This window comes from Manacus candei, unplaced genomic scaffold (assembly GCF_025592945.1).
Source record: "Manacus candei isolate 608988 ecotype Guabito, Panama unplaced genomic scaffold, ASM2559294v1 h1tg000015l, whole genome shotgun sequence".
NCBI classification, from domain to species: domain Eukaryota; kingdom Metazoa; phylum Chordata; class Aves; order Passeriformes; family Pipridae; genus Manacus; species Manacus candei.
The window spans coordinates 16,380,953-16,394,496 of record NW_026138063.1 but is presented as its reverse complement, the minus strand read 5'-3'; the positions used below and the strand labels follow the sequence as shown (position 1 = coordinate 16,394,496).

Below are 13,544 nucleotides of genomic sequence, written 5' to 3'. Positions count from 1 at the left end.
TGTGATGTCCAGGTACTGCAGTTGAAAGGTATTTAATGGCTGCAAACATCCAAATACCATGTTGAAACAAATGCTGAAGCAAAAAATTAATTTGGAAGGCACCAAATTTAGTTGGATTTCCTGAAAGAAAGCTATATGATGCAAGTATTCTGCCCTCTTGAAGGGAAAACTTACTGGGACGTGAAAATGAGCTCAAGTAGCTTTTCAAAACTGTTCTGAAAGGAATTGATGATTTTTACTTCTTTTCGTGAGATGAAGTGGGTCAGTTAATTCTGAGTCTTGACGAATCTCTAAGTTGTGGTAAAGGAATACAGTGGAATTTACTGCTGTCTGGTACAGCTGACTAGAAAGTGGACAGTTGGAAGAACATTCTCTAATTAGCTTTAGTTATATTTAAACTTTAAGTCATGTTATTTAAGACTGTTCTGTATAGCAACTGAAGTGTCTCCCTGTGGTTTAAAAATAAGTTAGTTTAGGAGGCTCTTTGCTTCCAAAGATAAGTGTGTGTGGGTCATGGCAATTGTTGGATATAATTATTGCAAATGCTTATCAAGGCAGACACTCAAAGGGAAGGTCAGGGTGTTGTGTTCATGCTCCTTCAACAAACTCATGGTAAAGCTGTCATTGCATCAGTAGCAGTTGATCTGTATATGATGACATGTTTTTCCTTACAGTGCTGTCACTTCACATTTCTGAGGAGTGCATTGTCTGTGTGGAATCTGAAATGCCTGCATTTGACCATTGGGAAAGTGACAGTATTGCTATACTAAATCACATGGTAGTAATCCAACATTTGAGTAGGATCTTTTGGGGAAAAAATATTGTTTATTGCTATTTGTTAACTTGTTTCAAAAATCTGTCACAACTTCCAGTTGAAAAAGTGTTGTTTCCTTTGTGGCAATCTTTCCAACAGATATCTTGCTACCAGGGGCAACTGTTGCTTTATATTCCCTAGGAATGTCCAAAGGTCTAAATTGCCTTTAATTGAAATACTCAGTAGAAGTGAAATTTCAGAGGTTCTGTAAGTTCTTCTGGTGTGAAGTTCAGGCACCTGCCTGTATTTGTTCTTGCGGAGCATTAATCAAAGTTTGGGTGTCGATCACTAACTTTGAGTTAAACTACTGATGAAGAAAACAGGCAAAATGCATTGCTGCTGACAAAGCTGTCTGTGCTGTAGGCTCGTTAACAGCCTGCTTCAGCCTGCACCAGTTTTGCTTGATGGAACATTATATATTGTTCAGGTGATGAAGCCTTCTGCACTGTTGCTTGTAACCGTTCTTGTCTCTGTTGTTAATGACCAGTGCTCTCCCCAGCCGTGCTGGTATTGCTGCGTTTGATGGAGATAATGGTGTATGTGCTTCTGATGAGGAAAATTCCAGCTATGACTGCAAAGTAGCTGCCATAAATGAGAAACTGGGAAATGGAGGTGGGACAGAAGGAGGAGAAAGAGTCAAAAACTGCTTTTGCTGTTAGATAATAAGAGTTGTCCCTCCACTGCTGCCCTCCCCTGTCACCCATGCCCAAAATGATCCCATTTGAAAGGACTCAAAGTCTGACTGCTTGATTACATACTATAGGAAGTTTGAGGTTGTAAAAGGGGGACAGAATATTCTGTAATAGGCTTGCCTTCCCTACCTCAGTAAGGGTAGGAGTTCAGTTTAAATGAACTTTTTTTTCCGACTAACTGGCCTAAGCTCGCACATTACCTGGTATCTTCACAAAGGCTAGTCTTGGAGCAGAACCCACTTTCTGAGAAGAGTAGGGGGACTGAGAGCAGTCATGTAGCTTACCTGAGTGCTGATATCCAGTCCCAGACCTCTTGAATCTACTACAATAACAGTTAAAATTGTTTGAATCACCAGTGCAACAAAGTTGTTGAAGCCAAACATCAAAGCATAACGCTCCATGCTCAGGTTGACAGCAATCTGAAACCTGCCAATGAATGCACAGGTTGGCCAAACTATGGAGAGCAAGGACGTGTGCACTTTAATGTGCACAGTGGACTCTTCAAAGGACAGTCACTTCAGTCTTGGCTATTAAGCTTTAACAGCTTCAATTTGGCAGAAATTCCTTGGTTTTTCTGGCTTTGTGACTTTTGTGCATCCTACTTACCTTTTACTTGAGTGGATATTTTTGTCGAATACTGGTATATATTTATTTGATCATGTATAGAACACTTGTACATAGATCATTGAACAGCCAAATGCAGAAGCTACCTTGTTCTGACAGGAACTGTATTACTGTAGTGATTAGGTCATATAATTTTAAGCATAGTTTTGCACAGGCTAGAAATAATGTATGCTGCTGTCATAACCTAGTTAAAATTTATTTCTAGGGAAACTTCCAGTAAAATTTTGATAAATTTAAAAATTTGACACAGATTTAAATCATTTTAATTAGAACAGTTGTGTATTGTACTTACGTTGCTATTGTTATAAGGAGCATATAGCAAGCCTTAAATGCAAGGTAACCAACATAACATGCCCAGATGTTCCCAGTGAAGTACATGAGAAACAGAGAACCAGCATCCATTGCAGAGAAAATTCCCAAGGCCAATTCTCCAGAGAGATCCCAGTTCACTTTGACGTATCCAACTACCATGGATGTTACTGAACCTAAAAATTAGAAAGTACTGATTAAAACTCTGAAATGTTATTATCCTTGAGAGCCATTGTATAACTGTGTAGCTGGATCATGCCAGGAGCTCTTCAGTCTGTTACAGTCACAGTGGGCTCTGATACTGGTGTGGTTTATATTTCCTATTAGTGGTGTGGGAGTCTTCCATTTGTTTGGGTGTTTTTCTCCTTGCTTACAGACCCTTCACTGACTGAAGTGCTCTGGGAAAGTGCCTCATGTCCAAGGTTGGAGGCAGCAGCACACAATCTATTGTTGTTTCTTGCATTTTTTGACAACTGAGCAAAGAGGAGAACAATCTCACCAAGCATTTTCTGCCAAAATAGGTATAATGAGTTCTCTTACTTCATGTAAAGATCTTTATGAAATGAAAATCTGTTGTACTTCACGTTTGCTTTTTCTGAAAGTGTCTTTTCAGTTTCTGGTGAAAAAATCTTGTGAACTGCATTTGCCTTATTGACCACCACATGTAACAAAACCCTGACTTGAGTGCATCATGGTGTAGCAAACTCCATGTTTTCAGACAGGTTAGCAGATTGGACTTTGTTTGCTGGTTGTATGTGCTCTTCATCAGAATTCCTTAAGTTAGAGCAAACCAACCCCTTTGGTCCATCCCTGCTGCAAGCAGAGATTTCCAGTACTGTGAGTGCCTTCTGTAGTCTGAAATAGTGTCAAGTGCCAGAGAGTGTAAAAGCAAGAAAGTCCTTGGGAACACTACTCAGAACAGTAGTAATTCTGGAGTAGCTTCAGTAAAACAGATTTTCATGCTGATTGCAGGGAGGAAAAGTAAACTGATAGTTCCTTGGAAATGTGGGACGAGGCTCTTGGAATGAAGGGGGAGACAGATGTGTAAATGAGACCTCAAAAAGGAAACTCCATTGGTACTGCACAGTCATGTAAAAGAAGTTTCACTTTGGCCATAGCCTTCTGTTCTGTGGCCAAAGAGAAATGTCATTGGGATGGACCAAGGAACTAATGAGAGTCAGAATGGCTGAGGTTGGAAGAGATGGATGGAGATCACCTGGCCCTGCTAAAAGCTGAGTCAGCTAAAGCAAGCTGCTCAGGATGCTGTCTAGGTTTTCAGTATGTCCAAGGATGGAGAGTCCATGCCTCTGGTCAACCTGTTGCTGTTTTAAATCACCCTTACAATAAAAATGTTCTTATATGTTTTAGTGGAACTTTGAATCACAGAATATGCTGAGTTGGAAGGAATCCACAAGGATCATCGAGTCCAAGCCCTGACCCTCCACAAGAGCATCCCCAAGAGTCACACCATGTGCTTGAGAGTATCATCCAGATGCTTCCTGAACTCTTGTCAGGCTTGATGCTGTGAACCACTGCCCTGGGGAGCCTGTTCAGTGCCCAACCACCCTCTGGGTGAAGAACCTCTTTCTAATATCCAACTTAAACCTCTCTTGACACAACTCCTGTCACTGGTCACCACAGAGATCAGTGCCTGCCCCTCCTCTTCCCCTCAGGAGGAAGTTGTAACTGCAATGAGGTCTCCCCTCAGTCTCCTCCAAGCTGAACAGACCAAGTGCCCTCAGCTGCTCCTCACACGGCTTCCCCTCAAAGCCCTTCACTATCTCCGTTGCTCTCCTTTGGACACTCTCTAAGAACTTAATGTCTTTCTGATATTGTGGCACCCAAAACTGCCACAATATTTAAGGTGAGGCCATCGCAGAGCAGAGCGGGACAATCCCCTCCCTCAGCTGGCTGGTACTGCTTTGCCTGATGCCCCCCCGGACACGATTGGCCCTCCTGTGCCGGATTTTGTGCCTCTTGCTTTTTGTCCTGTCACTGGGCACCACTGGGAAGAGCCTGGCTCTGTCTTCTTTGCTGTTCCCCTTCAAGTCTTTATGCACATTAATGAAATCCCTTGTTTTCTCAAGGCTAAATAATTACAGTGCTCTCAGTCTCTCCTTGTATATCATATCCAGAGGCAAACTTGCTGATAAGGATATAGATGCAGCACAGAATATTTGCTGAGGAGCACTTAGCCTGAAATGATCTTTAATCTACTGTCTAAATAGACCATTTAGAACAGTGTATCTGTTAGTGTGTTATTTTAATTCCTAAACTTGCCAGCTTAAGGTGTATTTGAGGGAGGTATATACAAGGTTAGTTGTGCAGACTTTCAAACTGCTTGGGGTTAAATTCATGGTCTAAACAGAGCTGTGAACTTAAACTCTTAAAGCACTTAGGTGGAATAAGGTTCCTCTAGAAAGAAAAAGCTTTTTTTAATATATGTATATGTATATGTATAATTTTTGAGAAACCCACTGATAATAAGTCAATAGAAAAAACATGCTTTGCACACTGTTTGGGTGTTATATGTCAGGCTGTTGCTGTTGACCCTGGTCCTCATATGAGATGGAAAGGCACCAAAGGCATACTGAAGAATGCCTCAGCACAGGGTGGGTTACTTATTTACTAATTATCTTTTACTTACCTAAAAAAGTTGCTAGTGCTTCGACAGCTCCATTGTACACTGCAGAGCTGTGAGAGGGGGCTTGGAAGTCCCACAGCACTTGGATATAATTCAGGACCTGATAAAAGCCGGCTGTAGCCAGAGCCCACCACAGGGACCAGTAGAGAAGTTTCCTGGAGCTGTAGCAATCCCTCAGGTCCTTGCTCAGCTGCACCAGCACTCTGAGCATGTGATTCCAGGGCTTGGCATTCCCAGCCTGCTGTTGGGGTGTTGGGCTCCTGCCAGCAGAGTCGGAGCTCGTGTCCTCTTGGCAGCTCGAGGGACGGTCAGAACCGGCCGGAGCCGCAACTTTGTCAGGCCCTGGGAGAGACTGGGAGGCATCTTTCCTGTGGAAGAACATGCTCTTCTGGGGCATGGGGAGGAAAAACGCACACAGGAAGGCCAGGGCCACGGAAGCCAAAGAAATGGCGTTGAGGTAGAAGTAGGACACATGTGCCAAGGACACCAGCAGCTGTCCCAGCACGGCAGCAACAGTGGCTGCCACCAGAGTGCTGCTCCTGCAGTAGCTGGTCACCCTCTGGTAGCGGTCGGTGCTGACCACGCTGTAGATGTAGGCGTAATAGGCCACCTCAGTGGCCGTCACCATCCCGTAGAAGAATTCCACCACCTGCATGGCCAGCACTCCGTGTGCAAAGAGGAGCAGGAGCCAGGTGACGATGAGGCTGATGCCCTGGAGGAGGAGGACGGGCTTGTAGCGCAGGTAGTCTGTGAGCAGGAAGACTGGGAACAGGAGGGCGAGGTAGGAGTATGTCCAAACAGGCAAAATCTGGTTGGTAACCTAGAACAGAAGAAAGAAGGAAATATTTAAAAAAAACCCCAAGCACATAAAATACTGATTTTTTTAGATTTACAGTTATGTTATTGAGGAAACAACATAGTTGTGGTCACAGGAAACACTGAATTATGTAAACAGTGCAGACTTAAACTGCTTTCAGTTACATTACTGTAAATGTGCTACATAAGGGGCAAAGATAGTGATGCTACACTCTGCTACAGAAACAGGATTGGCTTAAAAATTCCAGTAAAAACCTATAATGAAGGCAGATTTTGATATCCAGCTCTTTAAAGCAGTTGTAACTGTGTGTCAGAGGAAAGGCTGTCTAGCTTCAAATCCCCACAGTAGCTGGAAATGAACACCTATTTAGTTTTAACTTTTTACATGAGTCATTGTATACCTTTGGTTACCTCTTTCCCTTGTTAAAATTGGACTGAAAAAAGCAGCACGTGCCTCGTACAATGTAACTGGAACTGCACATAGTGAATGTGTAGCTGCTACCAGGTTATCTGCACCGTCTATCTTTTCTTTCAGTTTAACGTGTAAGAAGTAAGCAAGTCTTTGAGGAAGCAGTATTTCAGTAAGTTGCAGCTGGACTCGAGTATATAGATGCTCTGAAAAGAAATTATTTTGTTTTTTTCTAAAACTGTTCTGCATTTGGGTTGGAAGGTGCTGTTTGCAGTCGCCACTAAAGCTCGGTGCTTGCCCAGGCAGTTTGGGTACACCTAGGTCAGATGTCTGCTTTTAGATGCACATCATAAAATGAGCTTTTTCTGTAAGTTGGCTGTTTTGGGGAGGTCTCACCCAGTAATTATGGGTTCTGCTGGGGGTGTCCATTCCTGATCACTTTTTCTCTGCTTAAACAGAGACTAGAAAGGAACTGTATGAAATGCTGGAGGACAATAGTAGGTGGTCATCTTTTTACTTCTGAACAGGTCCTGGAGTGAGTTGCATGGTGAGCAGCTGGTTCACTGTATCTTTCTGTGTGCCTTTTTTTGTTTCTCTGAACTTTAATTAGAATTTCTAAGTGTTTGACTTAAAATTATGTTATAGAATTAGCTCACTGGAGGTGAGTTCGGCTGAAAGAATTATTATCTGTACTATGCTTATTTTTGAGTTAAGGATTCTTGTTGAAATCAGAATTAAGGCATTCTGTGATCCTCATTGTGTATTTTATATAAAACTTCCCTTTGTGATTAAAAGAGAATAATAATAAAAAAGGGGGAGAAAATAAACCCTAATGACTTAAACCACAAATACCTCTTCTCAGAAGAAACCTTGGGTGTGCTGGTAGATTCTGCCTTAACATTTGCTACTGCGCAGCAGGAATGACTGTTCTGCATATTAGCTGTATGTGGGTGTACCAAGCTTGTGTTTTCTAATTATACTGTTAGCTCCATGACTCAGCCACGTGTCAACTATGGCACCTTTTCCTGGGAAGTGTACTCCTGAAGCAGCCAGTGCTGAACAGAGGAGCAGAGCAAGAAAACTTGCAGTGCATGCTTTTTTCAAAAAAAAAAACCCCACTTTTCTGAATGTGAACCTGACCTTCACAGGTTAATGCATAAAACATCCCAGTAATGTAGGTAATAATTTTAACAGCTCATAAGGGGAAGGTTGTTTAGTTTTCTTATGATTTGCTATCAGTGTGTGTCCTGTGGTGGTAACACACCACCACAGTGTGTTAGTGTAATCAGTTCCATGATAAGTATAAATAAATGTCAGTGTTGCCCCTCCTCTGGGGTTCTGCATTGGAGAGAGGAGTTAGCTGACCTGATTTTGCCAAAAATACCAATCTCTTAACTACCAAAGAGTAGTTGTTTCAAAGTCCTAAGAATGTGGGGTGTTTAATGTTTTGACCTTCTGCCAAAGAGGTGACTCCTTACTCTTTCCCAGAAGCATCTTAAACGTGAGACTCTAGATAAAATATATCCGTATTACTGAACACTTCATCTTCCCGTCAGTTATTGCTGTAAGGCTTAATGCTTTAAGCACTTTAATTATTACTTAAGAGGATAGTTACATACCTCTTCAATCGTTAGGTTTTTGTCTGGCCCCGTTAGATAAGGGGTGAGAAAAGACTCTGATGGCCTCATTGTGGCAAAAAATCCATTTGCACAGATGATCACCGTGGGATAAATCCAGCTGCGGCTTATGGCTTCCTTCCAGGAATCCATAGCCTACCTAAAAGAAAAAAAGGTGGCAAAGAAATGAACAGATGCTCTTCACAACTGGTAAAAATTCATCTGCAAGTTTACTTTTTAACTAAACCTTCACTGCTGGACCCTTAAGCGGGGGCTGTGATGGTGGCATCCAGTTTAATTGGACACTGGGGGACAGATGGCAATGTGATAGCCAAGGGCTGCCTGGAATGGTGACACAGAGGTCTTGCTGATGTGCAGATGTAACTGTACATCAATGATCTTGAGCTCTCCTGCACAGCAGTGGAGCTGCACACCTGGATCTCCCTGTGGGCAGGGATGCCTCTCGCAGTTACTCATTGAGGTCCAGAAATTTCTTGCCACAACAGATCCTTGGGAAGTGACTAATAATGTGCTCAGCTTTGAAATCTTGGCTGAGGACTGACTGCACATGTACAATCCTTTAGACATAGGCAGTTGACCAAATCCGGGACTAGCAGTGGGTCTGGCTGCACCTTGACTCCTCTCTGCGAGGAGTTTAGAATCCTGTGACTTAACAAGAGGGTCTCCCCACCAGTTCTGTCTTACCTTGTCCTCTGTGCACTAAGTCAAGCCTACCTTGCTGTCGAGTCTTGTTAAACCACTGTCGCATTTACCGTTGAACTTTGATAGATCAGTAGAGGATATTGTTGTGTCTGTCTCAGGAGTGGAGTGACTCCAGCTGTGACACAGCCTGAGCCAATGTTTCTGTCACTGCCCCTGCCTGTGATCACAGATGCAGCTTGTAAATGAATAACTCAGATCAAGGTGCGTTGGCCCATGGTAAACTCCGGTCTCTGTTATTGTCTGTCAAAGGTTGTTCTCGGTGAGGTACTTAGGGCTGGGTGCACGTGCTGCAGGGGAAGAATGAAGTTCCATTACAGTCTCATTTCCAAATAAATGAGTGGGCAGACTGTGAGATTAAAGCTCATTCTCAGGGTGCTGCAGCCTGAGTGCCAAGTGGCACAATGACAGTGCGAGTGTTCTCGCAGACAAAAGAAGCCACCAGCCAGCTCAGCCCATTGCAAGCTCGTTTTCTTCAAAGTGCTTTAACATTCATCATATTTCTTGCACTCCAGTCATTTGAGAGGGTAGAGAAAGACACAGAAACCATCTGCTCATGGTACCTGCTCAGACTTTGAAAAGAGAAAACTTGACTTCACTTTTAGAAATGATGATCAAAAGGAAAAGAAGGAGGCTTCTTTCTTCGCTGTAGTCAGCAGCAAAAAAAGTCTAAAGAGATTTGTTTTTTTAAGCTTATATTACTTGTTTTGCATTAAAAAGTCAATTTCACTGATCCTGAAAACAAGTGAAATAAGAATGTTCTGAATCATGAGGGAATGAAAGCAAAGCACTAACTGATGTTTAATCATGCAGTCACAAGCTATTTCTTTTAAATTGTTGAATTCCACTTTTTAGCAGGCACTTTTTCAAAAGTGCTTCTACTTGCACTGTAAGATTGTATTTATTAAAGCTTAGCATAAATAGTATGTTATAAAGACAGTATTTCTGTGACCTCAGAGGAACATTACAAAAACCAGCCCTAACCCTTGAAACCTGATTTTAAATGATTGCCTTTGTTATCATCTTTCTCTTACAAATCATTATATATAAAGTACAGCCTGTACTACCTGTAACTCAAGACCTAATTTGAAATGTTTTGATATGTTACCTTTTCGAAATAAAAATATATTAAATCCTGGGCTGATCAGTAACATCCGCATAAATGTTTTATCACCTTAAAATGCACTGAGCAATTGAGTAGCCACCACACTCCCAAATAACTCCAAAGGTAATGAATTACCTGACAAACTTGTGGCTGTGGTGCATTTCTCATGGATTCATGTGCAGTTCCTCCTAGGATGACTTTGTCTTGCAGAGAAGTCAGAAACCACCCTTTAGGTAGTAAGAAATTTCTGTGTCTTTTTTTTTTTTTCTGAAATGTTCTTTCTAAACTTGATGAAATGTTACCAGAATTTAAATAATAATAATACTAACTCATCACAGCTCTTCTTGCTTGCAGAACTTGTCCATGAAGATTGTAGGGGGGAAGCATTCTCCTTTACAGGTTTTATCAGCAAACTGAGTTGTATTTTTATGATAAAGCTATAATACAGTAGCTAATGATTAATAAAATCTGCCACGGCAAGAAAGCAATCAATGATTGCATTCTTTATGTTAATAAATACCTTTAAAAGCTCTGGTCTCTGATTCATGGATAAGACAGAGCACCAGTTCAGCACAGCTTGGGCTAACACTGGCCCTCCCCTGTGCATAGTGTAGTGGCCTCTGGGCTCATGGGGTCTCTTCTGACCATCCTGGCCTTGCTAGGGGTTGGGAGGTAGGATATGGAATGTCTCATACTATTAGTTGGCCAGGAATTACTTCTGTATAAGGACTGATCTGTCATTTAAGGGCAAATAGACAATAAGATGAGCTTTTAAATCTGGCTTCTAAGCTAAAAAAAAAATCAAAACAGACCTGCATTAGAGAAATTCTGTTGCTTTGCTTTGCTGTACCTGTTTTTTCAGACTGGACTCCCTCTGTCTTCCGAGGTTCACTAGAGGATGGAGTGAACCCTGAGGCCGGTGGTAGGATGTGTGTTGGCACTGGCAGTGGCTGCTGTGGCCCTGGCACAGGAGGGGCCCCTTTGTGAGCTCGGCAGGGCCTGGTCCGGTTCTGCAGGTTTGGAAGGTTCTCTCAGTGCTCAAGTGTGTGGTGCAACCAGGCAGGCAAGTGCTCAGGGGGGCCAGGTTTGTCTCTGCACTTCCACCGAGGGCTTCTGAGGAGGGGAAGGAGCCCTGGGGAAGGTGCTGCTGGGTGGGTGTGCTGCCTGCTGGAAGGGGGCTGCTGGCTGGCGTTTCTCTGGTAGCCCTGGGTAGTGGTTGGGCTATACCTGCATGCTTTGAATCCAAAGTACTCTGTTCCTTCCTTGTTTGCCCAAACTGGCCTTACCAGCTTGCTGGACTGTGTCTTCACTTAGGCCCAAACCCACTAATGCTTCAAAGGCAGTTAGTGCTGTATTTCGAGGGGTTGTAGTTATGGGGAGCAACGAGCCCAGCTCTGGAGTTTCATGTTTACATGGAATCCTTTAACATGCTGGAAGAAAGATCAGCATTTAATACTAAAAGTTGCAAGGAGAGGTGGATGTGTTGAGTTTCCTTTTCCTGCAGAATTAGACAGCCTGTGGTTCCAGCCTTGCTTATAACCTGCCAAGCCTCAAGTATCTTCTCTCCAAAGAGTGTGTAGGTACACAAACACACAGGTGGATGTGTGCATCTTACTCTTTTAGATTAAATCTCTCATTGCTGGGTTAATTCTGATTACTTTGTGTAATCAGAATTAATTTACCCTGTGAAAGTCCAGGGTAAGACAAGGCCTTGCCTTTCTCTTCCTAAGTCCTAAGAACTGCCCTCTTCCTCCTTTGTTTCCCTCATAATGCTCCCCCCAACTTCCAAACTCAAAATCTTTCTTTTGGAAATTGGAGAGAATAGGATTAGATTTTTTTTCTTTAAGGTCTTATCTGTTTTCTGAAGATGGGGCTCTCTACAACTGCAAGCCAAATACACTGTGTCTGCTTGGTTTCTTTGCTCCTCAGTGACATCCCACAAACAGAGAAAGCAGTGAGCTCTAATCAGAACATAAGAATTTTCATGGTTATTTCTACCAGTTTTTCTAGCTCCTTTCCTGCAGCCAACTACTGGCATTATTTTTTTAAGTAATAACAAAAAAGTTTCACATGTTGTTGATTCCTTTTGTCAGATGCTACATGGAAATATTTGTTAACTTTCTGTACCAAAGGCAGTTTGAGACCATGGCCATGGAGCTGAAAACATTAAGTTCTTCCTTTTTCATTTAAATACAAAGTCTCTTTAACTTCTAGTCAAGGACTGGCACCTACTTCTAAACTAAATGCCTCAAAAGGAGATTCCTACTCACAAGGAAGAATAGAATAAATTAGTCCTTGCTCTCCTGGACTCTGTCCCTCATTCTTCACGCAGGAGTATCGTGCTCTCAGTTCTGCAGTAATAAAAGATACTCACTGCTCAATGCAAACTAAATACATCTGATTTTATGAGTGTATTGATTAAACTGTTCTGAGTGTATTGATTAAACTGTTTACAATAGAGAATGTCCACACAATGCACAACAGTAAACAAAAAACCTAAAAAAACTAGCCAGGTTCATTTGGTCAGATCCTACTGATTCTTCTTGTGACTTGTAACAAATTGCTTCTCTCCTGCCTGCCCTCACCTCTGGGCACTTTGTCTAGTTGCAATATGTGACTGGTATAAAAAGCAGATATGTCTGTACAAATGATAGCTTGTGTCTCTGCAGGAAAATATTATTCTGTAAATGCTAGATGTTTTCTATTTTTATTACTTAGGTGTAGGTATTGGAAGCTAGAAGCAAACAGCAGTACAGAAATAACTTCAGTATGTGGATATCAATCATATTAAATTAGGTATTCACCATGAAAACTCATTTATAGTCTCTTGTTTCTTCTGGACTAACTGTCCTTTCTGTTGGACTAAATTAGCTGTAAGACTTGAAGTTTCTTGATAAATTCTGAGATGCTGACCCTGCCAAATTCTTGGCCAAGATCAGTGGACCTCCCTCACTTGGCATTCAAAAGCACACATGATGTTTGTTTCAGTTATAAATCTTCTTGGATATTCCTGTTAATCTGGAATTTTCCTGTGTGGAATCAGCCATATTTCTCCACAATGTACTTCTGGAGTTTTAGTCCATACTACTTAAGCCCCTTGATAGCTTTTTTCTTTTCTTGTTGAAATAGAAAGTCAGTCAGTCCTGAATTTAATTTCATTGGGAGCACGAGGAAAGGAGAGGGGCTCTTTCATTTTGTTTGGGCTTGGAAGTTTCTCGCTTCTCGGCAGAGATTTCTATGAAGTCAGTGAAGTGGTTGCAGCTTTCAAATGTGGGTCAAGCAACAACTGTGGCTTAGCAGTGTTGGAGTGAAACCCCTGGGATGGGATGTGCAAACCCTGCATGAGGCCTCCTCTGACGTGGGCTGTTCAATTAGGCAGGAGGAGCCTGTCAACCCATCTGCCTGCACTTGGGTAGGAAAGAATGTAATGATGCAGACACAATCCTTTCTTCCTTGATTCAGAACAAGGGATGTGCAAAGGGAGGACAGACCCTTCACCCACGTGCAGGAGCAAATGTGGTTGGAAGCAGCTTTGCCAGCACTGCACACAGGAGCCAGAACAGCAAGGCAGGGTGAACTCTGATCTTTGCTATCGTGCACAGGGAGGAGGTGAAAAGGTGGTGGTTGTGCTTCTGGGTATAAATTACTGCTGTTAAGCTCTTTATAGGCAAGTAAATGAGAATTTAAAGCAATTTAGCTTTTATTCTTGGCACAGGGCCGTTATGTGAGCTCTGAGCTGGCATATGTTGTGCTGAAGTGCTGCAATGATTCAGCGCAGCTTTCCAGGGCCGTGTT

The 13,544-nt window shown here is 42.4% G+C and overlaps 2 protein-coding genes across 6 annotated transcripts in view; one reads left to right on the top strand and one right to left on the bottom strand.

The window, feature by feature from the left end:
* Positions 1-929: 929 nt before the first annotated feature.
* Positions 930-8,830, bottom strand: SLC19A3 (solute carrier family 19 member 3). Of its 3 annotated transcripts, none has more exons than XM_051781956.1 (6): positions 8,698-8,830; positions 7,928-8,084; positions 5,087-5,903; positions 2,423-2,615; positions 1,791-1,932; positions 930-1,413 (listed from the first exon to the last, which is right to left on the bottom strand). In XM_051781956.1, the coding sequence occupies exons 2-6, from the start codon at positions 8,075-8,077 to the stop codon at positions 1,291-1,293; spliced, it is 1,425 nt and encodes a 474-aa protein (XP_051637916.1). In that variant the 5' UTR covers positions 8,078-8,084; positions 8,698-8,830; the 3' UTR covers positions 930-1,290. The 3 variants fall into 3 exon arrangements, with proteins under 3 accessions (XP_051637916.1, XP_051637914.1, XP_051637915.1); XM_051781954.1 differs by having other exon boundaries at positions 8,660-8,791; XM_051781955.1 differs by having other exon boundaries at positions 8,630-8,753.
* A 1,362-nt stretch (positions 8,831-10,192) lies between these two features.
* The window catches only part of CCL20 (C-C motif chemokine ligand 20), a 28,460-nt gene continuing 25,108 nt past the window's right edge, over positions 10,193-13,544 (top strand). The window contains exon 1 of one of the 3 annotated variants that reach the window (XM_051781966.1): positions 10,193-10,421. In XM_051781966.1, the coding sequence (XP_051637926.1) occupies positions 10,378-10,421 (44 nt within the window). In that variant the 5' untranslated portion in view covers positions 10,193-10,377. The remainder of the gene's footprint in view (positions 10,422-13,544) is intronic. The other 2 variants (XM_051781964.1, XM_051781965.1) reach the window with 2 other exon arrangements.

Excerpts from the sequence above, each read along its gene's own strand:
- SLC19A3 (XM_051781956.1), bottom strand. The coding sequence starts at position 8,077 with ATGGATTCCTGGAAGGAAGCCATAAGCCGCAGCTGGATTTATCCCACG. Across the intron at positions 2,616-5,086 it reads AGCACTAGCAACTTTTTTAG|GTTCAGTAACATCCATGGTA; the intron begins GTAAGTAAAAGA and ends TCTAATTTTTAG. Across the intron at positions 1,933-2,422 it reads CTCCTTATAACAATAGCAAC|GTTTCAGATTGCTGTCAACC; the intron begins GTAAGTACAATA and ends ATTCATTGGCAG.